This window comes from Platalea leucorodia (assembly GCF_965183815.1).
Source record: "Platalea leucorodia genome assembly, chromosome: 1".
In the NCBI taxonomy this organism is placed as follows: Eukaryota; Metazoa; Chordata; class Aves; order Pelecaniformes; family Threskiornithidae; genus Platalea; species Platalea leucorodia.
The window spans coordinates 41,453,872-41,481,083 of NC_138823.1; the positions used below are offsets into that span (position 1 = coordinate 41,453,872).

At 40.5% G+C, this 27,212-nt stretch overlaps 1 protein-coding gene across 1 annotated transcript in view; it reads left to right on the forward strand.

The window, feature by feature from the left end:
• Positions 1–6,209: 6,209 nt before the first annotated feature.
• Positions 6,210–27,212, forward strand: part of TOX (thymocyte selection associated high mobility group box) — a gene marked incomplete at both ends in the record, with an annotated part of 221,351 nt that continues 200,348 nt past the window's right edge. Inside the window, one exon of the mRNA XM_082332632.1 lies at positions 6,210–6,311. Within this exon, the coding sequence (XP_082188758.1) occupies positions 6,210–6,311 (102 nt within the window). The remainder of the gene's footprint in view (positions 6,312–27,212) is intronic.

A 27,212-nucleotide genomic window follows, 5' to 3' on the forward strand; every position in this document is an offset into this window, starting at 1 on the left:
TCATGCCAGGAGAGCTCATGCAGGGGCAATTCAGCTCTATTTGGGAGTTTTTATCAAAAAGGAGAATGATGACATCATTGTTCTGAACTGAAAACTGATTAATCATCTGCTTGGCATCTGCCTCGGCAGATGAGAAATGCCTTTTCAATGCTGCAGAAAAACTGGTGATACAGACTAGTCCTCATGTTGTCAGCTGCCTCCGTTTGTGGCCAGTCCTCTGTTCTGTCTTTCCTTTTTCCTGGCTATTCAGCTGACGCACTCAGCTGATAATATGTACATTTGTAAAATATCTGCAAATATAGATGGGTATTTTTAATGGTATCAAGCATTTGTACAGATTTGTTCTCAAGACATCTGTATATGATGCAGTCCCCAGACAACATTTATATAACTTTCATGGATCCTCACTTTTTGGAGGAAAAACCAAAATGCCTTTAGACAGGCTTTTTAAATTGCAAAATAAATTGTTGAAAACACAATTTTCCTTCAAAAAAACTAAGTCTCTGAAACCTCAGTACAGTCCTCCAGTACACTTCAGAAAAAAATAGCATGAAACCAAAAATTCCTGATCCCTTATACTTCTAGATGTTTCATGATTGATTTAACAAGATAAGTGGAAGAGTGGAAAATTGGCAACCTTAACACTTGGGTATATCTTGCAATTGAGAACTATCATACACCATACTGTGATGTATTTCTGAGCCTTCCTGCATACCATGTGGACAGTGTATCTCATATAAAATCACTTGATAAGATAGGAAATATAGGAAGAGAAAAAAAGGAACTTCATGTTTCCCTTTGTTTCTCTGACCATGAGAAATAATTTGATTCTAAGGCCCAGTGAAATGTTTTCTTTCAAGACTGGCCTACCTTTTGTATGTCTGCAAGGCCACATTCAATTTGGTAACTTGAACTGAACCAGCTGGCAGTGTCTTTGAAGCATATGGGAATGGATCGAAGCTGCAAATATGCAAGGTGAATTTTACATTTTTATATTTCTCTCATGGTTATTTAAGATCTTGATTCTGTGAGAATTACAGAGATGAGAACAATTTATTTCCGTGCAAGTGTGATAATTTGGGGCTGGTCATTTTCACCACAAATGAATTAAACAAGACAGAAGCAGTGGCTAAAATAATAAAATAGCTGCCTCTTTCACTACATGTTTGACAACACTTGATTTGACACACTATTAGGTACCATTACAAACTGTTTAAATACTCTGAAACATATATCACCACTACTAAGCTTTGATACCATATTGCAAACGCTTCTGTTTAAATACACTGATTTGTGCTCACTTATGAGTGCACACCCAGAATGTCAACAACACTTAAAATGAATCAATTTCTTAAAGGATTTGAGTTCATTCTGATGAAAAGACCAGATTAATTACTTTGTTTTAAATATTCTGTAATCTTAATATCATTATCTTTTTGCATCTTCCCAGATCCAAGTGTCATACCGAGTTTAAGGACATGAAACAGGACATCCACACAAAAGGGATAGACCCTTCATCCTATTATTATTTAATTAACTATTCTCTAGAAATTCATGAGCATTGAGCTTTGTTCTGAAAGGTAAATAGTCCTGTGCACCAGTAAGTAAAGCAAAAATTTCAGCAGGAGGGATTTTCTCAGCAAAATCTCATGGCTTGCCTTTTAGCTTATCTAGCCCTCCTGGCTCCCAAAGTACAGCCCACAAAATAAGAAGCAAAATGATTTTCCAATCCAGCTGTTCTTAAACATGTAGGAGAAAACTTTTCTTTAAAGAAGAGCCAACCTCATGGAAAGGGTCTTGTGGCACCTACGTATAATAAATAATAAGCCATCATCACAGTCTCGCATTTCCTTCTTTCTAGGAAAATCAAGAAATCTTCTCTTTATAATAGATGATCAGACAGCTTTGTCTGGAGATCCCAAATAAAACTGGGTGCAGACATGTGAGATTAAAACAAAAAGATGTTGGGCTATGTTCTTTTTTAAAATAAGATACTTTTATTTCTCTTTGGCTGAGAACATGATTTATGCCTACTGATGGCCCCCCAATACACCAGATAGAGCAGCTGGGTGAGACATTAGCGCAGACAAGAAAATGACCTGTTATCTCAGACATACTTACTTGTTTCTTTTAATTCTGATGGTCTGACCATTGCAGAGCCTCCATGAGAACATGTGAATGGCTGGACTGGTTCAGATTGAGGGTCTGCCCTGCCAGTACTCTGCCTCCAACGATGGCTCTAGGCGCGACAGCCCGAACTGAGGGCAAGCATGTACAATACTTCTCCTCATCCCCTACCGCCATGTCTCTACCTCCAGCTATTCTCAGCTCAAAGGAGTTGCTGATCCACTTATGGTTTGTCTAGCTAATGACCTCCTCAGGTCTCCAGTCTGCTATGTAAACTTCCTGCACCCACAATGCTGTTTGGCAAGGAATGCCATACGAGTTCTCCATTGCATGGAGAATATTCATACTACGTAGTCTCACTCCAGCAGACAGCATTTAAAAGAATAACAACTTTTTTAGTATCAGCAGATACAGATCATGTTTCTCATGGCATTTGTTCCTATTTATATGAGAAAAGCAATGACACTCTTATCATATACTGGTATAGGAACCTCTTTCAAGTCTATTTTGGAGACATTCACTTGAATGTTGAATGGCTTTAAAAACTCAGTGCCCTTCTGAACAAATGTTCCTTCCTTTTAAGCTTCTAAAAACTGATTCATGCTTTTTAATCTGTCGCAACTTTTTTCTAGAAAATGCACTTACATGAGCTAAAGTGGCCAAGTTTGGTATACCATTGAATTATCCTGGAAAGGGCCTTGCTTTCTCAGTCCATAGAGGTAAAACCTACAACAGTATTAACATTTTTAGTTCCAGTCTCCACAAATGCATTGTTCTGAAAACCCCAGAGAAAATGTCCCCTACAAAACAAAAGAACACTTAACGGATTAATATATATAGCCTTTTAATTTTCACAAACTGTACAGATAACTGCCACAAATCTCAGGTGTTTTTACCATCTCAATGATTAAACATCTCTGTAAGTAGCAGCAAAAATTTTATAACCTCTCAGGGCCTGCATCATTAAGTACTGAAAATAACTTGAAGTGCTGTGCAAAGCAAACGGTATAGTTGTAAACTCCTACAGACTCCTAGGAACTCGAAGCCTTTCTTAAGGCAATAGTCAGTAATATTTCATTTCTCTACTTTTTATCATCGGATGTTGTAGTCATTCTGGTATTGACATCACTGGCTCTGCATTAGCATCGCTGTACCTGCATACACCTGTATGCACCTGCATACACCGGTTGCCTAGATCAACTCTTCTAGAATCAGTATATCTCTACCACCTTTCTCCACAACAGGCTGAAAACTAATCCGTGGTCCATGAATAACAAGTTTCTCAACAGCAGCTTTTCAATACAGAGCTTGCAATCTGTCTCCCATTCACTTTGTCAAATTATGGTCCACATATCAGCCATTTGCAGCAGTGATATATCTGTCAAGCGTCAAGTACATTTCTTGCAAAGGAAAGTCTTTTTTAGGATTTTTTAACTTTCAAAATGTCTAATCCCAAACATGCAAAATAATGAGTCAGACGCCAAAAAATCATGAGATTTAAAAAAAAAAAAATATGTTAATGTCTTTTCCTTTGCTTTCTGGAGCTTTTTCTGGGTCATGTTTTCAAGCTTTTCTCCAAGGCCATAAGGGTTTCAAACATTATTAAAAAGAAAGCAACTCAGATCCTTTTGTAATTGCATGTTTAAGGAATACATTTATTGCCATCAGACTTGAATTGTGTTGAACTGACAACGAAGGATCTTCAGTGATATTTTTTATCAAATAATCCTGAAAAAGGAACATTGCTTCAAACCAGTTTTCTCCAGAGTTTTGTTTACATTACTTATGGTTTTTTTTCCAGATAATTAAGCTTTACTGAAAGCAGGTTGTTAGACATGGAGGAAAGTCATGGCTTAACACTATCTTGAAGGACTCTACAATAGCAAAGTATCTGAGGTACAGATTATAGATCCTCACACAAACAGTAATTTCTTCACCTGAAATTTGTGATTTGCTCCCCCTTAATACTGAGTCCCCTTGAAATCTTTACTCTCGATTTTTTTTTTTCAGTGACGAGAAGACAGTTCTGTGTGACAATGTGTATTACAAATCTTCTTAAAAGTTCTTCAGATTCCAACTGTTTTGTGACAGAAATATTCATGAGTATTTGATAAATGTAACCATTCCTCTTAACTGTCATCATCTCAGCTTATTTGTGTGGCACTCACTAATTTGTTTTTATTTAAAGAGGGAAAGGCATTCCTTTCTTTTCATAATACAATTCCTCTGCAGGGCATTATCTAAGCTCAGGATAGTGTCCTTCCTGTATCCTTTCTCTTCCATCCTTTCTGTCCTGATTAAAACTAGCAGAGACTCAGCAGGAAACCCAGTGGGATTGCCCATGGTGTCTTGAAGTCACCCTTTCTTTCATTGTTTTTGCCTGTTAAACCTTGTTTTGCTCATCAATCCCTCTCCCGCATCCCACTGGATTCCCAACTTGCCTTTGTCAGCACCCTCGTTTGCAGCTAATTGCGCTCCTCTTCATTTTTCCTACCCCATTCTCTCTTCTTCTTCCTTCCTCCCCTCTCCCGTTTGCCCATCTCCTCAACTTTCCCTCCTCCATGCTGCTGTGAGGAAGACCGTGCCTGGTGTCAGTACTGCCCACAGCATGGCCAGGCCCAAGCACTACGAGCAAACGAGGCAGACCCCAGCTGATGAGGCATTTCATGGGTGGTTCTTCTGACTTTTTTACTTGCTTCCTGGTTTCCGAGGCGTGCATGTGGATCGCAGTTTATTTCTGCCACCACAAACTCTGGGCGATGGCTTCCACTCTGCTGGGACAGAAAACGAAGGGCTCACCTAGCCCACCGGGCCCTGCTTGCAGCTCGACCCTGGTCAACCTCACAGGACTGCCAGGGGAGCCGGGGCACGGCGCGCCTGACCCGACCTTTGCGAAATGGTCGTGGAGGAGATGATGGGCCGGGGCTCTCACAGAGGCACCTCAAGGGACCTGCCCGCGGCCACACTGGCAGCCTGTGGCCGACCCATCGCGCAGCCCGGGGCCCGGGCCGAACCCCTCGCTCCCCCGCCGCCGCTGCCACCCTGCCCTCCCGCCTCCCCTCGGCCCCCCGGGCGGGCCGGGCCGAGGCCGCCGCGGCGGCAGGCCGCGGAGGGGATGCCATAGTAACCGGCGGGGGGCCGGGCGGCGCCGGGAGGCCGGGCGGGGAAGGCGGGTGGGAGAGGGCGGGGACGGCGGCGGGATGGCGGGCGCGGCAGCGCCCCCTCTCCGCGACTCCCAGCCCCGTCCCCGGCGGCCGCAAATGGCTCTTCCCTCGCCGGCCCCTTTGTGTGAGGCACACTCGGAGCAGCGACAGTGTCCCCTGCCGCCCCCCGCCGCGCCGAGCCCAGCCGAGGCGAGCCGAGCCGTGCCGCGCCGCGCCGAGCCGAGGCGGGCGGGCCGGGCGGCGCGGGGCGGCCATTCCAGCGCGGGCGGACTGCCTCGCCGCTCCCCCCGGGGGTGCGCGGGGGCCCCGGCTGCCGCCGCCGCCGCCGCCTCACCCCCCCTCCCCGGCCCCGCTCCTCACGGTGGAGGGCAACTAAAATACACCGCCACCAAACCCAACCAAATAAATAATAACAACAACAACAATAACAACAACAACAACAACAAAAAAAAGAACGGGGAAAGAACAGAGGGAGCGAGCGAGAGGGAGGGAGGGAGGGAGAAGCGAACCAACTCCGAGACTCCCATAAAGAGAGGCACACACGGAGCTAGCGCCCCGGTGCCGATGCGCGGGGGAAACAATAAGTACTCGAAGTTACCTGCCCTGCCGTAGAAGAAGGAGGGTTTGTTGATTCTCTCGCAGACATCTGCAAACCGGTGCTTTTTTGGAAGAGATTTTTTTTTTTTCCCCCCTCTCCTCTCTCTCTCTCTTTACAAACCACAAACGGATGTGAGGCAGGGAAGGTGTTTCTTTGACTACTGAAGTCAGGCACCTCTTTTTTATTCTTCTCAGTCTTGTTGTGTGTCCCCCCCTCCCCTCACACACACACACACACACACACACTCACACACCCCCCTTTTTGCACCAACATTAACGACCAAAAGGAAAGGAAAGGAGTTTGCTTGATGTTTTAGTGAAATGGACGTAAGATTTTATTCACCACCTCCTCAGCCTGCAGCCGCTCCTGATACGCCTTGTTTGGGACCTTCCCCCTGCCTGGACCCCTACTATTGCAACAAGGTGACTCGTGTTTTGTGTCGTCCGAGGTGTTTTATCTGTGCTGTCGATTGTGCTGTTGTCGCGGCGCGTTGCATGAGCGGGGCGCTGCGCTGTGGCGAGCCGCGCACCAAGTTCAGCGGGCGGGCAGAGGGCAGCGGCACTTGCCGGGGTTCGGGGTGCGGGGAGCGCCGTGCCGCCCGCCGCGGAGAGCTGCCGCCGGGACGCGGAGCGGCTCCCCTGCGGGCACCCCAAATTAAAACCCCGCAGTAGTTTGGGGGCGGGCGGCTGGAGCGGGGGGGGGTGTATATGTGTGTGGGTGGGTGGGGGAGGCATTTTCCATAACATCTTCCCTTTCGGAGAAACGGCGTGGACAAGGATGTTGGTGCGGAGGACTTGAATTGCTAGGGCTCCTGTTAAGGAGAGGGATCGCGCCCGCCACAAACCGGCAGAAACTCTCTGCCCCGCCGCGTACCCTGCAGTTCATGTGTCAAAGCCGTACTTGGCGGTGCCGGGAGCACGTTTGTGTGTGTGTGTGTGTGTGTGTGTGTGATATGTATATATATATATACACACACACACACGCACCTCTCTGTGCACAATAAGGATGTATAAGGGTGACAAGTGGGTTCAGAACAGGAGCTCGACTTTGTCCCGGCTGTGCAACTGCCTTACCCGTTTCTCTGTAACTTGATTAAACCCCTGCAAAGAGGGTCAGTGCCTGAGGAGAGCTAAGTTGTAGGTCCCCGAGCCCTGGGGAAGGGGGAACTGGCCGCGGAGGCTCGCGCTAGCCCAAAGCCTGGGTTTGCTTACGGGAGTTTGGTGCCGCGATCCCGGAGCACTTCGCGTTACTTTTGGTGCCGAGCAAGGGGGCTGGGGTTCCCGCATTGTTACCGCTTCCGTGGCCGGAGCCAGCTGGTGCTTCATGCATGAGCTGCACTTTCTCTGCTGTTACGGAATGGGCTTTGCACACGAATAAAACGCTGGCCATAGGAAATAATCAGGAAGTGCGAGCCTCCCAGAGCACTTTCTTGAGCACACCCCCCGCCCGGGGAGAAAGCCGTGAGCGAGCGCTCCCCGAAAGATGTGTTTAAACCTGCGCGCTTCGGCGTTGGTTTAGAAACCTGGCGTGGAAGCCTGCGGCAGGCTGCGGCCGCCGCTTTTCGCGGCGTAAACTCCGCCGTGCGCAGCGTCCGCGGGTGCGGGGGGCGGCGGCGGGGCGCTGCCGCCGAGGGGGGCTCCGCGCCCGGGGCGGCCCGGCGCGGCACGGCGCGGCCCGGGGCGGCACGGCACGGCCCGGCCCGGCCCGGCCCGGCCCGGCCTGGCTCCGCGCTCGGCCATTGTCGTGGCGGTCTCACGTGTCAGAGCGATGCTCGGAGCCGTCTCTTTCATTGCGGGCAGCTGCCTCGATGCAGAGATAAACAGGCAAATCGCGTGTATCTGTGCTGAAGCGCGGAGGCTGCAGCGCCGGGGTGAAGCCCTCTCAGTTTTCAGGAAAGATTTCCCACATGGTCTCGTCTACCAATCACAACAGAAAGGACCAAATTCATCCTGGCTGCATTTCACATATACTCAATGGAGTTATAGAATTCAGGGATAAATCTGGCCCTTTGTGGTGGATGCCTAAGGATATTTCAAGAGAGATCCCAGAGGTATGACTGTTAGCCGTGTTTTGAGTAACTGTGTTCTGCAGCATCTGGCAAAGCTGCCCTATAGATCGGAAGTTTGTGCCAGGAGCGAACTTTGTTCAGCAGGAAGAGTCCAGATGCGTAGGAGCCTGTATGCATGCATTAATTTTTTGTTAAGTGCTCTGAGTAATCACCAGGCTACTGCTACCTTTGATCTGTGGCTTGCCGTTACTTTCTCTATTGTCCGTTTTTGTAAATTGTAACCATAAAGTGTTGCCAAGTGAGAGGCTCGGGCTCGTATTAATGACATAAGCACCAAAGTGTCTGAAGACCCATTTGGCAATGAAACTGGACAAACCTTATTAAACCTATCAGTGATTTAAAGCTTCAAAAAGAAGGTAATGACTTGAATACACATTTCACTCATCATTCTTGAGATAGTGGACCAGATTTAATTTAAAAGTTAAATGCTTTGGAAAATCAGGAATTACTTTAATATATTAAATCATTTTCCAATTAAGTTCCTTAAATCATTTTTGGTGGGTTGCACTGCAAATCGAATAAATTAATTTAGAAAGTCGTTTTCAGAATTTCTTTACTAGCTGGTTAAAGCTTCTTTTAAGTCATGCCATGTATGAGGGAGCAAACTGTTCTTTTTAAATGCAAATGAGACACTTATTCTGTAGACAAGTTGCAACTCTTCTATTTCACTTTGCCTGAACTGATAATGTGCTTAAAAGTGCACAGTCATAAGACATATGTTTTATGCTTGCAAAAGACTTACCAGGAATGTTTCAATATAAGATACCGAGTATAGGACGAATGTCTTTTTCGGACGTCTTTGCCACTGACCAGTGATTGTGTTAAATGGACAGAGTAGCTTTGCCAGGCCCCTTGGAGGCGTACATTTACTGAACATTTCATTTTTCACCCCCTTCCCTCTCTCACTTCGCCCAGCATGATTAACATTGCTGTGAAAACTTATCTGACTTGTTCGAAACATGTCGTCATGTTACAGTATTGCTCTGTCACTCATTTTTGTGCTGTGTGTGTTTAGGGAGTTTGAAGGGCGGGAGGCCTACAGAATTTGGTGTTCAGTAACTTTGGTGAAGTGTTTGCTCTTGATCTCTCCCAGGGAAGGAGATGATGGCTGGAGTGTGATGGATCCGTGTTCTGGGTTGGAATGGTGGTCTTGATTAGGTCTTTACCTGCAAAGCTCATGCAGAACTGGATCTTGTTTCTTGTAAAGTTAGTTAAAACTTGCTTTGGGCACTTAATAGTGGATTTGGCCCTTGTTTTCGTACCTGGGTTTTGTGGGTTTTTTTTTTGTTTTGTTTTGTTTTTTCACAAATATGGAAGACTGGTTCTTTACATTTTAAGTCTGCTTGAGCTGCTGGTAATTCAGAATGTATTCCGCAAATACTTATGCTTTTAAGTTTTCTAATTGATCTGCTAGCACAAGTTTTTTTCCTGATCAAATGATTGTTCATAGCGTATGAGTGAGTCCCCAGGCACATGCACGGGAGGTATTGACAGTGCATTTTTCTGTAGCCAAAGGAAAATGCAATAATGTAGATTCAAACAGTCGCTTCTTATCTTACAGTTTTCAGTTGGCAGGCTTTGTTTCAGAAGACTGCTTAGATCTTTATTTTATAAAGCTAAAATAGCATTCTAAGCATCTTAGTTAGTCTAATATTTCTCTATCTATCTGCTGTGAAAGCTCATTATACTCTGCATATATTGTTATGCAGGCTTTTCCTTGTTTCTCTCGCATTACCCATGGAGAGAGAAAAGTGAAAGAACAATGCAAACAATGTTGGTTATGACAACTGTGTGAGGTATCTGTTATACAAACAGACAGAATGGACGGTATGCTGCGGTATATAGGTCAGCCTTTGAAATAACATAGTGGAGCTCTTATGCCGGACAGACAGATTTAGAGTTGGGGTTGTACTGTTTGCCTCTTGAAACTTGAAGCATAATTGCATTTCAGACCTTTACAGGCTAATACGAGTAGTCTGTTCAGTTGAAGTTTATTTTAGGAAACATCATGTTCCTTAATTGAATGCTACAAAAGAAATAACGTTGATAATCCGAGTTTCTTAATTTGATAGAAGAATATGGTCAGGGATTTCAAGCTGCTTGAAGAAGTTGGATGGTAAGTTTAAATGTTTACGTGCAAAGCAATAAATAACATCCTGGTGGCTTTCTGTATTGAAGTGTCACCTCCGAAGACCACTTTGATCAGTACTGTAAGAAGGATTGGTATATTTTCATACTTGCAACTTTACAGTGTTTTCAGATATCTGCTCACATAAAGTGCAGTTATGTAATTATAGTTTGACACAGCTAATGGCAGGGATGCTGACCCCTGCCAACAGTAGGGAGAAAATAATGGTCTTTACGGCTCCCAATGGTTAGCCTTGCAGAATTATGCACTAGATTCTTCTGTGATTTGCTACCTGGTTCAAAAATACAGGAGCCTACAACTCATCTTTCTTGTATTCAGTGGTAGTTGTCAGTGCAGTGGAAAAATACAGCCAGACAGCAGAGGTAGAATGATAGACTGTAGTTGTTTTTAAAAAGAGGAATACAGAGAGAAAAAAGAGAGAGAGGGAAGCAAAACCCTTCAAAATGAAAACAGCGGTGTGACATTGGGTAGAAGTGGATAAGGAGATATAATACAGTGCTTTGTAAGCAGGTAACAATCCCGCTCGTAATCAGAATTCCACGGAGCAAAAGTGCATATATTTATATACAGTGTTTAAAATAATTTATTGTGTAAGCTTAACCCCACTATAGAGACTACTCTAAGTAAAATGTTCCATGGCTGTTTACAAAGTGTACATTATTTCCAGTGGCTTGCTTCTATCCACTCTCTATCTGAAGCTCAGAAACAGAATTGTGGAAGGCCAGGGCTGTGAAGGACAGCTCTAAAGCTGAAATGCTGTGTTAGTGTTCTGGCAGAATTTTAGATTATGCTCATCTAATAGATCACCATTTGTTTATTCTGGGCATATTTTTTTTCCTTAGACAACTACCTTGTCCCCTACTGCATTGGAATCATACTTTAAATTTGTTGGTGCCTCCTAAAGAAAAGATTAAACAGTTACATTAGTATTGGCTGTTGATTTTTAAGTGTTAAGTGTTTTAGTTAGTTTCAAAATATACCACATAGGAAAAAGGGAAATGGACTTTTTTCTTGGGTTCCTAGACCTTAGAATGTAGTCTCAGAGTTACAAGCAAGCCTGAAGTGTGCCTCCTTAAATTCCAGTGTTTCAGAAAAGAAGTGGTCCCAGTTTTAGTGGAATACAGAAAATGATTTATGTTTGTGCTTTTGAGAAATCTTTCTCAAAGATGTTTTATAAACCAAAGGACTCACAGTCATTCTTTTTTTTTTTTTTTTTCTTTCTGCCAAACATCAGTACCTTGAGAGAAATTATGTTTTATTCTCTTACCAGAGTGATATGTTTCCATCTCTAAGGCATTACCCTCAATCAGCCTATCATGAGGTCTTCTGAAAAAAGTGAAAACTGTACAATATTAAGAATGCTGAATTAGCTAACCACTACAGTGCATGCAGTACCTTTGGTGTTTATATTAAGCCAAAGAGCAGCTGGAGCTGCATTTAAGGACTTAAGGAGCTGATACTGTGGAGGACTGGGCAGTCCCAACTCCCGTTGAATTCAGTGCATATTGGGGACAATCACACTTTACCAGGAAGAACTGATCACTCTCTTGTCCTCAGATTCCCATCTTAGCAGGACTTTCTTGTCTTGCTAACACTGTACAGAAGCATTGGAAAATGGACTATGTTTTAACCACAACTTTATATTAAGCAGAGAAATGTCCTAATCACGGTAGGATTTAGATCAAAATTCTTGGATATTTAAATCCTGTATTGATGGCAGATACAACAAAACTTAGACGGTGGAAGTAAAAAGCTTCCTTTGACTGCTCTCTCAGCACGGCTCAAGAGTGACCTGAAAGCACCACTTCTTGTGGTGAGAGCGTAGTCCCTGGATCAATGCAGACCTTGGCTTCTGGAACTGACAGCGGTGGCAATTAGTGGCAGCTTTGTTTATCTTTTTGAAGTGGACACGTGCTTTGTGGATGTCTAGCATGGGCTGCATACGCTAAAATACTTATTTTAAATATAGCCTAACCAAATTGAAATGTTTTGTTGTTGCAGTTGGACTAGATGATCATTGTAGGTCCCTTCCAGCTGAAATAGTCTATTCTATTCTACTGTTTTAGTTACGCAACTGGGTACCCTTTTTCTGCCCAAGTAGTGATTTCTCATTAAAAATGCTGAGTTATAAACTGCTCCAAAACATGGTTTATAGCGGAAGAGCCAAATGAGTGTTAATTATAGCAGTGCTTCCAAAATACTTTCAGACATGGAATTCACATCAACCTGAATGAGATTTTCTTGGTCGTAACGTTTTTCCCTACAGCATTCAGCTGGAAAATGGCAACATTGCATTATTCTGTGGTTAGGCACAGATTACGTAGCGTTAGCAGCAGCAACAAGCATTGCCCTTCTACAGCAGCAAGTGCACAGAAGAAAATCTCATCTCCCCTTCCCCTGGAATATCTGCATTTTATGTTCATTCGTTGTGATCAGTTTTAGGTTAGTAAGTCAGGACATCAAATAAAATGTTTAGCTCTGGACTTAGATCTTCAAAGTTAAAATCGTTTTTCAGCAGAGATCTTGGTGCAACCGACATTTGTAATGTCTGTGGCTTTCTTTTGCTTCTTCTGTTTGCAGTAAGTAGTTTATTTTTAACATTTGAATTTCATATGGCTCTACTAATATTTATATCTTATCTTTCCATTGCACATATGCTAACACTGTTTCTGAACTGTTCATTTAGTATTTCTCACTTGATTTGCTACAGACCCTCATAGTATGGTTTCCTCCCAAGAAACACACTGCTTTCTAAGTTGCAAAACATACTTGAGTTACATGAGCATCTGACAAATCCAGGTTAGTGGAAATGTCAGAATGTTTTAGCATTCACATTCTTGACTGTTAAACCGCTCTCTACCAATCAAAAGTGGCACGAGTGGCTTTTTTCAAAGGTACTGCTGGCTAAGCATGGAAATGGAGCTGCTGTGGTAGTACTTTTGTCTCCTGCTATTGTTGTTGATGATTATATGGTCTTAAAGGTTAAATGGAAGTTGCTGTAGCTGGTATGTATTTTTGTTGTATTAAGGAAATACGCAGTGAACTCCAGTTACTTATTCTATATGCAAGAAGAAATCAGAACTCTGAAATCAGACAGTGATAACCTGTACTTAGGGAAATGGGTCAGTAAGGAAAGTGTGAAGTCTGCAATGTGAAGCAAAAGATTTATCCAGACAGTTCCTGCCAGAAGAGTGAGAAGATTATGCATACGTATAAATTCCTATTGTATCAGTCCTACTCTATACGTATATACACACGCATGTTTCTGCTTCATTATATATTGCTTACTATGAAGAAAATGAACTTTGCAAATCCGTCATTTCTATCCTGTATTATAAGTAGCTGGCTTCGAAGTCATATTCTGGTCGCAGTTGCCAAAAGTGTGTAGGTTTGTGTTCATGAATAAGAGAAAACATTTATTTCTTATACAATCATTATGTTTGCATCAACCTGAAATAATAATAAACACTAAAAGGAAAAATAGCGGTGAAAAAGGACTATAACCTTTCGAAAAAGTATAATTTATCATTTGGCAGATACAGTTGTGAACATTAGTCATAGAAACCTGCAGATAGTAGAGGCTTAATATCAAAGCTAATGATTTATTTTATGTTAATGACTTTCTGCTAGGGCATAAAAGACTGCTCATAATGGACTCTCAGTGCTGTGTTCAGTTGCAAAGGCTAATGGGATAATCTTACCCAAAATTAAGCTTTTTGAAGTAAACCATGGTGTTATTTTTTCAAGTTAACTCTTGAAAATGTATTGGCAAACTGACTTTTTTAAGAACTGCTTGTAATCTTTATAGGAAAATATAAGGCAAGTTTTTTTTCTTCATTAGCAGTTTTCTTAACTGTGTTGGAAATGTCTGTTTATGTTTTTTTACAGTTCTGAAGAATAATATTCGTGATGTGGTAGTCATTCGCTTCAGTGGTTTTATCATAGTGCAATAAGTTTTTGTGAGGCACAGTTGTTTATGCAGGTTGAACAAAGGAAAACAAGAATTTTTTTTTTAGGGGCCTAGCCAGTAATTTGCTAAACGGTAGTAAAACTCTTAGTTTTGCATTGAGAAGTTTTTAAAATCATGTTTACAATTAGTTATAACCAACATTATATTTCAATAAGAGATAATTTGCCTACTAAAGTTCACATAATGTGCTAATCATGTCTAGTGGTTAATAAAGGCCTCCCATCTCACTCCCCTGATGGCTATAAAAGGCTATTATGTTCATGGCAGCAGTTCAGGTACAGCTGCTGTGTGTTAATAATGCATCATTGTCCCACTAATAAACACAGCAAAGGTCAGCAACCCTGAGCACCTAAAACACCTATTCTCTTTCCAAAATATTTATTAACACCTTAATGGCGTATCTATTAATTTTGGTTAGGATTATAGCAGTTAATGACCTTCATGGAATCCCGTGTGTTCAGGTTTTGCAACCTACATGCTGTTGTGGGCTGTTGCACTCATCTTGCCTCCTAAACATTTATTTTTCTTTGCAACTATGTGTTGTTTCTTTAGTTTAAGATTAGCATTCCATGGTCATTTATGAGTAACTTACTTTGTTACTTAGGTTGGCAATTTTCATTTTTTTCCTCAGCTAATTTAAGATTGTATTTAGAGACTGAATTTTCATTAGTTAAGACACTTTACAGAAATTGTAACTATGTGCTAAAAAACTATGTGGTTGTGTAACACGCATTCATACATACATGCATGCATGCACTGAGAGATGCGTGTATACATATGTGTATATATGAGCAGTACTTCCTCTAGGTTCCATACGTAATTTTATACTAGTGACTTATGTTTTCCTTTTTGCCATAGATTGCTGTATTCATAAAGGTTTTTTAAAATGCATTTTCTACAGACAAAGAACATACTCACATGGGATTTCCATTTTGCCAGGGAAACATGCAAATCAATAGGCCAGCACTTATCTGCATTAAAATTAGGTATACTGTAATTTATGGGTGCAGTGATATTGTATTTGTCTTGCATAGCCTCAGATATTCTTTAAGGTAGCCTGGCTATGTGTCCTTAGAGAAAAGCAAAAGTGTTAATTGAACAAAATCTCATTTTCTTATCTTGTAGTATTGCCTTTTGTTTTCTGTTACTCATTTTGAAAACCTGATTTTTTTGTGCTGTGTGATTTACAAACAAATGTTCAGAGGGCAGAAAAACACCACTACACTTCCATCAAGAGAAATGAAAAATCTTAACTAGCTGACGGGTTTCTATTTGGTGTAGCACATAGCTTCAATGACACATTTGTCATGCTTTAAATATATAATACATACAATAAAATATGTACAGGCACAGTTGTGATATATGTAGTGTCTGGCTCCATTGCTATTGTTTGTAGTCTCTACGGTTGTCATACGTTGTTCTTTGCACATCATACCCTTACAGCAGAATTTGACACAATTTCTAGCTTTCAGTCCTGCACCATTTTCATTGCACAATATACATGAGTTTGACAGGGTGTGTTGAGGACAACTCTGGCAAGCAATTGATATTTTGAAGTGGCAAGCGTTTCAGCAGCTGCCTGCTTGTGAAAAAGGAATGATAAGATATACTGTATTGTTAGTTTCAGGCAAAGCATTAAGGTTTAAGCTCTGTAAAAATGTACACATTATTCGTCAGTGGTGAAGCAAGCCTTTTATGTTTTTTAGAGCTTAGCGCTCTGGCTGATGTGAACTAGAATGACATTGGTTTAATGGTCAGTAAATGAATAGGAGTACTTTGAATTTGAACCGCTGCCAATTTTGCACCGACAAAGAGACTGACAAAAGAAAGATTTTATGTGAAAGCAAAGCACAAGCAATGTTTGGGGAGGCGGGGAGAGGGGTAGAGGAACCCAACAGAAATATTCTCCAATGCAGCCTTGTAATGATACTAAAATTGTTAAAACACATCCGTTTTACATGGCTCATTGGCTACGAACCTAAGCTGTTTCATCTAATGTTCTTTAAAACCTGTTGTATACACATAGTCTTTTAGAATATATTCATATGGAATTTACAGTGTGTTTTTCTAAATACCACACTGTGCCCTGAAGGCCTGTTGGCAGAACATCAGAGTTGTCCACTGCTGGAGTTCCCAAGTCTCTCTCTATCTGGTAGTGGGAAATTGTAGTTTAATCAGTTATGGCACTTTCAGTGTGTAACATTCATTAGTAAGGCAATTTGTCATGACTGTTAATAGTCAGGATGCATCTGCTCTCTCTTCAGTTATGGAGCGTGATAAGCAAGAGGGCAAATATTTCAATATCTAATAATATTAGCATGTTTGAAAACTGTAGTTCAAGGTTAGTGCTCAAAACTCAAACAGCAGATTAATAACAACCTATTTATTTTTACTGGTTTTACCTTTACAGATTTGATTTTAAAGTACCCTAATGCTCTTAGGAGTTGTACATTATCTAGCTGGGTATTAGAAAGTAAATGTTAGCATCTTCAGTGTTTATCAAAGACTTTTCCTCTATTGTCATAAGTTCGAAGTTAGGATATTTCCAAAGAGTTGCAAATACTTATAATTAGGCCACATCATTTTCCAGTGTGTCAGTAATAAATTGTTCACAGTATCGTTTTTGGCAGTAGCAGGCCTTTTACAGTATTAGTTTTGTGGCTGGACAGCTTATAATATTATAAAAGGTATTTGGTGCCTACCAAAGGGACAACATGCAATTAGAAAAATGGTCTCTTCTAGCTAAAAACTGACTTGTAATCATTGCTCATTGTTCTAAATATGAACAGTTAAATTGTTTCCTACAGCCAAGAAGGGTTAGAGGTTTTTTTCCACATATATCTGATAACCCTCATGTATTACATAATACGATAGCTTCACACACAATAGCTTTGTGACACATTTTAATTTTTAATGAAAAGCCCCCCAAATTTTAACATAATGATTTCTTTAGAAACCGAGCCCAATCTTGGTAAAATCCGTTCTTGCTAGTAACAAAAGCTGTTACTGTTTAAGTTCCTGTTCAGCAGTTAGTTGGTACGCTTCGCTGGATGTTGTCAAAAAGGCTTTTCTCTTGATTGACAACCCTGTAGGAATGTGAATGGAGATTTTAATTGCATATCATGTGTCCATATCAGAGTGAGTGGATTCACTGACTCTGCTTAGCTCTGTATCTCTACAAGTCAGCCATGCCAAAACAGTTCTTTTTTTTAATAAGCAATTGATGTATTTTCCAAAGAGAGAGAAGAAGGGCATGCAAGTGAAGAATAGACTGTAAGGCAAAAGATTCCTGTGAATTTTGGAAGAATAATGTGTGCAATAAGTTTTCTGAATGTTTTAACACAATTAAGAGGTATTTTGGTGATGTAAATTCATTTCAGGACTAAGTTAGCCAAAGACTACTAGAATATATTTTTATTCTGGCATTTGCTAGCAGAAGTGTGTTTATCTTTTTATTTTTTTTTTCCAAGAGTACTTTGAACAAAATCAGTCAAAAAAAAAGTAAAGCGGGTGGAAAAATTTACTGAGGCAGGCTGCCTGTACGTCTTGCACCTTTGTAGAAGACATGGGGAAATGGTGGGGGTTTCTTCGTATGCGTGGGAGATAGTGGGCTTTCTCATTCATACTGGATTTGATCCACACTCTTTGTCCAACACTGTTACTTTAGGGGGAGATTTATCTAGGTAAGGACTGCTAGAGACTTCAGTTTTGAGTCTCATAATAAACTCAAGTTTTTATATCAACTGTAAAGCAACTTAAATATTATTTTTTTTTCTTAAGAACAGTAAATGATACATCACTGCAAAATGACACTGATAAATAGACCTCAACATTTTCCATAGCCAAGAACATTGCAGGTGAAAATGACAAAGCCAAAGATTCGTTATTATGAATAGTAATTAGATTTTGATATCTCAAATTAGATTCCAGGTTTCATTTTACATCAGAAACCACAACATTGACTGTATTTCTTTTAAAGCTCATAAAGCATCGTTAACTGAAAGCACAGCTACCACACAGTTGTGGGGAACTTTTAGCTGAGTTAGTGTTTTGTGCCTGTACAGGGACATTGAAATTTAAAGGGGGATGACAGTTGCATTTTTCCAGGAGGACCCCTGGGAAGGAATTGTTACTTAGTCAAAAAGTTTCTTTCCTGGTTTGTCAGTGCTCTCGGATGAAAAGCAAAGTGACTGCCTTTTGCCCTTTTACCCTTTGTGTACGGCCAACTCGCACTTTCAGGTTATATTTGTGTAAAGTGTGGGAATGGAGGATGCCAACCACTTGTTGAATCTTAACGCTACAACAGCAAGGCACATCACCTTGTCTGACAACGTGCGGTTTAACATTGGCACCTGTATGGAGCTTATTAACTCCCGTGTTGGACTAACGTGTCTCGCCCAGTTATGTCTTGAACATCAGTAAACCCTTAGGAGTGGTTAAAAACTATGAATACCTTAGGAAGAAAACCAACAAGACTTTTCTTTGTTTCTGATGAAGCAAACCCCTTCTGACTTAATATATGACATCAGTGGATGGCTGGATCTATTAGGAACTGACACAGGGATTTTCAGGATTTATGAGCAGAAAACAGAGGGAAGTAGGAAATGGCAAAGACAGTAATCTGGACATACGATTCCCTCTGTACAGTGCGCATTCAAGTCCTATGAGCAAATGCATCAATAAGGAGCCATAGCTTTCTGGACACCCAAAGGTGCTTGTGTTTAGATTTGTCTGGGCTCACAGCTGTGCAAGTTTCAGACCTTTGGCACTTTCATTCTTTTAAAGCTTTTTTTTTTTTTCCAGACAATTTCTAAAATTATTTCTGGTTTTGGGAGCTTTCCATTATAGCTACCAGGCCCACAAGGCTCCCAAAGCCAGGAAAAATTGTAGACTTTGGAAGTCAAAACCTATAAGAAATGAAGAATTTTTAAATGTTTTTTTATATTGTTGAGGAAAGAAAATATTTAGATTGTGCAACATCGTAAAGCTTGTAACTAAAGTTTTGATAAAAATTAGAGCAGACCCTGAAGCTGTAATTTGGGATTAACACCAGGGCCATTTTTGTAAATCACCATAGTAGCTCTTGTAATAATGTTGAGAAGATTACAACATTGCTGTCATGAGGACTTAATTTGTTCAGTACTTTGTTAGGTTATGAAGTCAAACACTTTAAGGCTGCGAATGCCAGATTTCAGGATGTCTTGATTTTGCTCTTTAGTATGTTATCATTGGCAGGAATTGATGGAGTGAAACAGCGGATGTGGAATAAGTGATCATGCCATTGCAACTTTATTATTAATACAGTTACAAATGGCACCTGAGTTAGGCTTTTAGGTAGCCTTAAATCTGGCATTTTCCACACTTTGGTCTCTTGACTTTGTAGCCCAAATAATATTCTTTCAAAAATATCTTTTTTTCTGTGTAACTGATTCATTGGATCGTATCTGTGACATTCCTTGCTGTCATCTATCAATCAGGAGTGTTTGAGTCTCTTCAACATTGCTGCACAGATTTTTCTGCTGCAGAGTTAACTCTCATTAGCAGCAGGGAGAGTTTTGTCATGAGGGGCAGACCAAGTCTTGCTGTGGCTAGGAAAGTTTTGGGCTCCCTATTACCCGTCCTTTCTTTCTGTGGATACTTTGACACAGGCTGTCATGAGGCATGCTTACATTCTAAAGATTTGGGATCCAACATGAGAATACTTGTGTTATTATTTTGTCACAATGCCACATTTTGGGCTGAGGAGCTCAAGCGTAAGTTAAGGCTTTAGTGATTTCAACAGTTTACCTCTGAACAAAAGGCACTTTTCTATCTCAATATCTCTTCTGCTGAATTTGAAAGATGTGCTGCAAATAATGGAGCTGGTTGAGGTTCCTTAAGGTTAAAAATACCACTTGAACTCCAAATACAGGTATTGTGACCAAAATTACAGTAATATGTACTATAGTTAAACCTGCAATTGTGAAATAAGAGAAACCCTATTGTATGTATCTTTATTATCATATATAGATACTATGCTTATAGAAATAAATAAAGTACCATCTGTTAAATGTATGTTTATACTAAACTCTCTAAATTTGTATAAATTATTTTAGTTCTAGTAAAACCAAAGGATTTAGTATACAAATCCTTAAGGTTTGTCCCATAATATTTTTCTTTGGAGCTACCAGGGAGTCCATGTATATAATAATGAAAGCTTAGAGAAAAATATTTTTTAAATGGAAAAATACATTATTTAGCTGAATCCATTGCCCTTTTAAGAGTTCTCTGATTCCAGAGGACTTTCTCAAACAGGCTATTACAGTAGAAATACTAAAGCAGCATTCTCTAACTCGGCTTTGGTTTTATTCACTCTTTTCAGAAATTCAAAATATAAGTGTTAATATTTACAGCAGAATTAAATAGGTAAAGTTCTCAATTTAGGAGTTTTTGGTTGGAGGAGAAGACTACAGACTTTCTAGGAACAAGTTAATTACAACAGAGACAGCCCTTAACCTGCTGCTTCCTACATGGTTGCCTGGGTTTCTAGCAATGTTAGAAGCTCTTTGCTTATATTTGAGCTGTAAGCGTATTCTGAAGCAATGGGGCACAGTGATGTACCAGACCTAGAAGTTAATTTTCTGCCATTCACTCATCAGAATCTTCCCTTATTCTTACTACTGAGCTTGCAATGGACCTGTACAAAGCTGAAAAACAACAGTATTGGAATGCATATTTCCCTATTTATTAAAAAAATAGTTAAAAATAGAAGAGTATCATAATCATCAAGTCTTGTTATCCTGGTTAAGGATGAAACATGGGGTGAGGGAACGTGGGTTTTCCATCCACTCTGGTAGCTGAGCATTGTTCAGTCAAGCATGGGAGAGGAGAGCAGGGAAAGGGGGCACTGAGTGTTTAAGGACCTCATCTAAGGAAAAAAGCTGGGGCTGTGGTCTCTCAGTGCTGGTTTGAGCATGTGTTTGCATTTTACCATAATTGCACATTAGTCTCCTTTCTGCCAGAAGACTCCTTTCTCCCTTTATGTTTCAAGTATTCTCCCCATACAGATGCTGAGCTTTGAAAAGACAGATGAATTGCAACCTTACTCAGAGTACCTGTCACCTGGTGATTAGGAAATTGTGCTAGAACAGAATAAAACATGAAGATATCCTATAGGAAATAGATTTTCTGGCTTGTCCTGGCCAAAGCTGGACACCATTTCCACCAGCATGGACACCTAAGCTATCTCCAGGGAAAAGCTGACCAGCTCACTAGGTGAGAAGGGACACCAATGGAGGGTCCTGAAGTCCCTTTACTGTCAGTGGAGAAGGGGAGGGGCATGGAGCGTGCCCCAGGCAGAATAGCTTTCACCTCAGTTCTTAGGGGTGATTGAGAAGTCTCTGGTTCAAAGACCTAGTGTGACAACATGCTTGTTTTAAGGAAAACAGCCAAATTCAGATTTACAGCAGGGCTGTTAGGATTAGGACTGATCAACTGAAGTAGTATTGCATGATGTTAAAAGTTCCGTGAATGTGCATTTACAGAAGTATTTATGACGCATTATGTTGCTCTTTCTGTGGACTTGCATGACTCCAGGCAACATTTGCTGGCTCACAAAACAAACTCCCTGAGCTGCAGGGGCTTCTCTGAGAAGTACTTTCTGTCTTCAGTCCATGGAATGTCATGTTAGCTATTCCATTGCTGCCTTCATCTGCTGCTTTCCTCGCTCATGTTCTGTAGAAGTCCCGACATCCTGCAACAGAGGTTGCCTCTTCAGCAGCTGATTTACCATCTCCTGCCAGGGAGTGTCTTATAAGAAGGGAGAGTCCAAAAATATCAGGAAAACCTTTTGTGACCATTGCATTGATGAGGTCACGTAGGAGGAATTGGGAAAAGTAGTCTCTCCAAAAATAGATCCTGGTGAGAGTAAGAACAGTCTCCATCAATGGAGGGAGAGCTCCTTCAACACAAACTTAACTGTGGAGGAGGTCTAGAGAAACACTATGAGATGCTATGCCATCTCGCGTCCCATTCCCTGCCTCCACTCCCTCCCCCATCTCTGATAAAATCACTCTTCTCCACATCCCAATTTGTTATCTCTTAACTTGGATGAGAACCTTGTTCTTCTTCAACAGCAGGTCTTATTTCAGCCCTTATCTGGTGGTTCAATAACATGCCTGTAGCTCTTAAAAAAAAAAAAAAAAAAGTTCACAAGTTTGGAGTACAAGGAATGGACTGCTCAGTTATGTGAGTTCTTTTTCCTTTAGGGCCACTCCACAGTACTCTGTAAAGAGAATTTTACTATTTGGTTTTTCCCCTTCTTCTTCATCTTTACAAAATGGTACAGTTGACTGCGTAGCTGACAAGCTGGCAAATGAATTCTGCTGCACAGAAATAGTTAAAAATATTACCTTAAGATTATTAACCACACTAGTGCTGGAGTAGTGAAAGGACTTGCTTATACCCACAAAAGTGGGGAAGAGAAAGGACAGAATTAGAGCTGGAATTCCATGCTTAGTTTGAAAAGTCTAGTTATGGCAGCATATTTTGTATATAGGATTATTACTGTTTGGCAAGCCCTGCAGTGTCTAAACACTTTTGGGTGGGCTAAGGATGAAGTTTCAGTTTAACTCAGAATTTTCTTACTTTGTGGTTTTAAACTTTAGATTATAATAACATTTCATGAGCATCAGTTTTTATGGTACAGTTCATTTGTAGAAGATGCTATTTTTACACAGTCCTAGTGCTAATAGAAGTCTGTTGCACTACATTTTAAAAGGTAAACTTCATTATGTTTTTCCTGACAAAGAAATGTATCATCTAGGATACAGAACTGTGACAAGCTGTTTGTGAAATAATTCAACAAATCTTGTATTTTCTTACCATTTTTCCCTATTATCCTAAAAAGGAATCATAGAATACCAGGTTGGAAGGGACCTCGAGGATCATCTGGTCCAACCTTTAATGCAGCCATGAGCAAAACTTTACCCTCTCAGTGGTTCAGTATATGGGCTGAAATACACTCCTGAATATCTTACTACATTCTACGTATGCTGCTTGTACAGGACTGCCAATGTCTGTCACCAGTCCTGCCTTAATACAGTCTGCTGTTCTTAGTATCTTGTGTTTAGACTCAGTGCAGCACAAGTACAAAGCCGCTGTCCTTTTAGTGTTGAATTTTTAATATGTTTCAGCATTTGTAATGATTTCATTACAGTACTGAACAGAATTGGACTTTATTTTTTTGCAGATACCACTGTATTTGAAAAAGGAACCATTATTTCCTCCCTTGTAAAAGTGTGTACAGTACATTGCGTACTCTGTTCTGTATGTATCTATGTCTCCAAATTAGTTTGTATCACCTCTGTTATAAAACTCCTTTTCTTCCACCACTACTCTGAAATTGCCTTTCATACTCAGCGGAACCTATGAATTGGTCCTGTGAGTGAGTCATTCCAAGGTTGTTGTTCTTCCCTTATAACTATATTTAATATAAAATACTGTGCTTTATGTTATGTCCATCTTGTTCAGATGGAACAGTGTCTGCTGAAATGGAAAAGCAGAATGCAATATCAGAATACATTTAAATATAATAATGTCTCTAGAATCTTTCTTTTTATGGTACAGAAATAACAGCTCTCCTGCCCTTATCACTGCTTTGGCTTTTAGAGCCTTGTGGTACCAGACTATTTCAATCACAGGTTTGGTCTTGCAGCTCTTACCCTAGGAAAAATGCCACTGATGTCCAGAGGAGTTTTGCTTTCTTCAAGGACTGTCATTCGGCCTCAAGTCAGCTACATAACCCTATCTTAGGTACCCCTTTTTCTACCTAAAGATTTACATAAGCTTTATTGTTCTAGATATCCTGCACATTTCTTTTATTAACAAAATGATACAGCAGGGGTTAATTTTCAGGACTATTGCATTTTATTCATACTGGCCCTAAAGAAACCTTACCAAGAACATTAAATTCTTTTTCTATTGAGTGTTGCTTTTCCTATAAGTGCATGTGCATTCCAAGGTCCATCAAACACAAAGATTTTAAAGTATTAAACCAGTATTAGCTATCACAGTTACAACATACCATTTTATCTGTCCCTCCTGCAGTTGCAAAACTGTGGCTAAGGTTCATTTGAATTGCGCTTTCCTCAAAAAATAATTGGTTAGTTTTATTTTTCCCTGTGTAGTGGACCAATCCAAAAGGTATTTCATTAGCAAGACAGAGGCACGTGCAAGCTGCGAATCTGGGTTAAGAGACAAATGCAGAAACCCACTGGTACCCTGGCTCTCTGCAATACTGCCTGCAAGATTCCCTGCAGGTCTTTTTCCCAGTTAGTAGGATAGGTAGTACTGGTAGTTGGAAGGGAACTTCAGTGGCTGAGGGAGACTGTCATGTCAGGAAACTTGTTTTTGTTGTAAAACAATGGCACGGCTTTCCATCCACATTATCTCACTCAGGGCTTTCAGAAAGATGTGACTCACGCGAAGCCATGATGCTCTCACGGTGTTATTGAGGCTGCCACGTACGTGGGACATCTCGGTAGTTCCTTGAGGACCAACTGTTACTACGTAAAAAATCGCTATGTTGCCTTTAAACCACCATTTCAAATTCAAAATCCTTGCATAAGTAGATACATGTAATGAAAGAATCAGTGTATTTTCCTGATACAGGGAGGTTGTCCACTTGTTGCCTTTGAGCTGTTTCTTGACATGTTACAGTTCTATGTTACAGTTTTCTTGCTGTGATCTGCAACCGGCTGCGTGTGTGGTTGAGCGCTGTGGGCCTGGCTGATGGGAATTTATGGCACACTGGCTGTTGTACAGTAGCGTCCCGCGCAGACACGTCCATGCCCACACAGGATGCCTTTGTGTTAAGATACTCTGCTTTGAAAGCCGGCTTCCTAGTCCTTCAGAATAAGTTTTCGTCTCAGTCGCTGAGCTGGTCTGGTTTGCCAGGTGACTGTAGGAGGGCTACCAAGCAAAAAAGGGACAGACTTCACCTTTTAGTTACGAATTTTAAATGGGTTTTAACCAATTCTGAAACTGTGGCCTAAAATTACACGGGGATTTTGCAAAATGGGGAATATACTTCAAACTGATAATCTGTCTAGGTACACAAACCCCATGTATACATCTACCTTAGGCCTATTTGGGAAACAGCCTATAGGTGCACTGTTAGTGCAGGTAATTCAAGAATGAAACGTCCTAAAACTCACCGGTGGATGTGATTCCAGTGGAAAACAGTTCTACTTAAAAAGAGATTGAATACAATTTGGCATTGGCAGCCCTGGCTAACTGAAGTATATAACAACCATTCTAGTTTGCAGTAGTTTTAAGGCTGTCTTTAAAAGTGTTTCAGGAATCATTTTGAAGTAGAAATCTGAGAATATGAGATACACAGAAGGAAATGTTTCTGTCTGTCATGAAAAATCTGTATCTAGCTAGAGGCTGCAGTGACTGTGAAGAAGAATGATAGTATCTCAGCTATGCAGTATGCATTTTTGACTGCCAAAATTTGCATGTATTTAATGCATTGAACTGTTTTAAAAACACTGTTCTGAGGATACGTGTCAAAATATTTTCTATAATGGGTGAATTTAAATCTAATTAACATATTCATGTTTTAAACTTATGGGCATTTTTTTGTTCAAAGAAGTGCATAATTTATATTCATATATAAATATCTGATATATACTATATTCCATTGTAGTATATAGCTCAGGTTTAAATTGAACTTCAGTGATGTTCAGTCGTAATACATCTTACTCATTGATACAACATTACATAGTTGTTCATTAATATTCTCTTAAAGGAATGGATAAATATTTTATACCTACAACCTGTCTCTTATAGTTGTTTTTTTAGTGGTGGAATAACAAAATGGAGATAAAGCTACATCAGATATTTGTTTTGTGCAAAACTTGGTCTGTGTGTGTAATACTTATAAATAAAGGTGCAAGAGCAAATAGCCAAGATGTCAGGTAAGATGACATCTATATAAGCTCTCTGCTGAGTTCTGAGTAATCTTTTGTTAGTTCCTCCAATAGCTCAGTCTAATCAAATACAGGGACGTAAGTGATATCATGTAATAGCTTTTTGGAATCAATAAATATGCCATGGTTTTGAATTACTAGCAGTGTAGATGTGGCTGATAAGCTCAATTGTTGGAAAACTGATCCGATAAAAGTGAAAAGTGAGATCTTTAAAAAAAATCAGATGAAAGCCAAATCTTTTATGAAACAGAAATAAAGTGTGTCCAAGTTCTACTTTGCACAAATTTGGACAAATAATTAATGATATGATAGAAATAAATATGCAAGTTTAGCAGCGATATCTTTCAGGATCCAGGTTGTTGACTATGGATAAACCAGAACTGTGGGTTAAAGAAATGGGACATCAGTTTTCTTAACCTTCAGAACGTCTTCAGAAAACTGCCTTGGTATCAGTATTTAAATTAGAAACTTAGGTGTGATTGTGACAGAGGTCTACACTGGTTGCTTTCTAAAGCTTAAATACAGGTAAAGCTTTGGGCTAGGAATCCTCTATAAAACTGACATGGCCAGTTTAGAAGTAGAGGTAACAGAGATGATTCCTCAAAGTATCCTTTTCTTTGTTCATCCTGCTTGTCAGTGTGCCTTAGTTTGTGACTCCCAAGCATCTAAAATTAACGTAACCTCTTATTAAAAAGTGAAGCTTACGCATGGTATGCCAAGCTTGTGCATAACCACTGGTACATAAAACCCATGTTGAAGGCATCCCTAGGTAGGAAAGAGTTTTCTAATGTTGAACAGCAAGAATTGCTAGTGTTTGCTGCTGGTCTCTCTTGACCGAGGTTTCTTCTGTAAGTGTTAGCCATCCCATTCTTCACTGGGTATGGGTGGCACTGTGGTTTCTTTGCCCCACTGTTCACTAATGAGTTTCAGACTTCTTGACGGACTTTGGTGGCGTGGGAAATCTTGTTCAATTTGCATGGCCAAAGTACACTGAATTTCTATATAACATATCCAGGATATTTCAGATGTTATGTGGGTTTATTGAATAAGTTTTGTGGTAGCTGGTCTTACCTGAGAAGTTTGTATAATTGAGATTTATTCATCTGAGACCCACCTATGCAAAGGGTGCTGATATTTCTGTGTTGGTGACATTATGTGTACCAG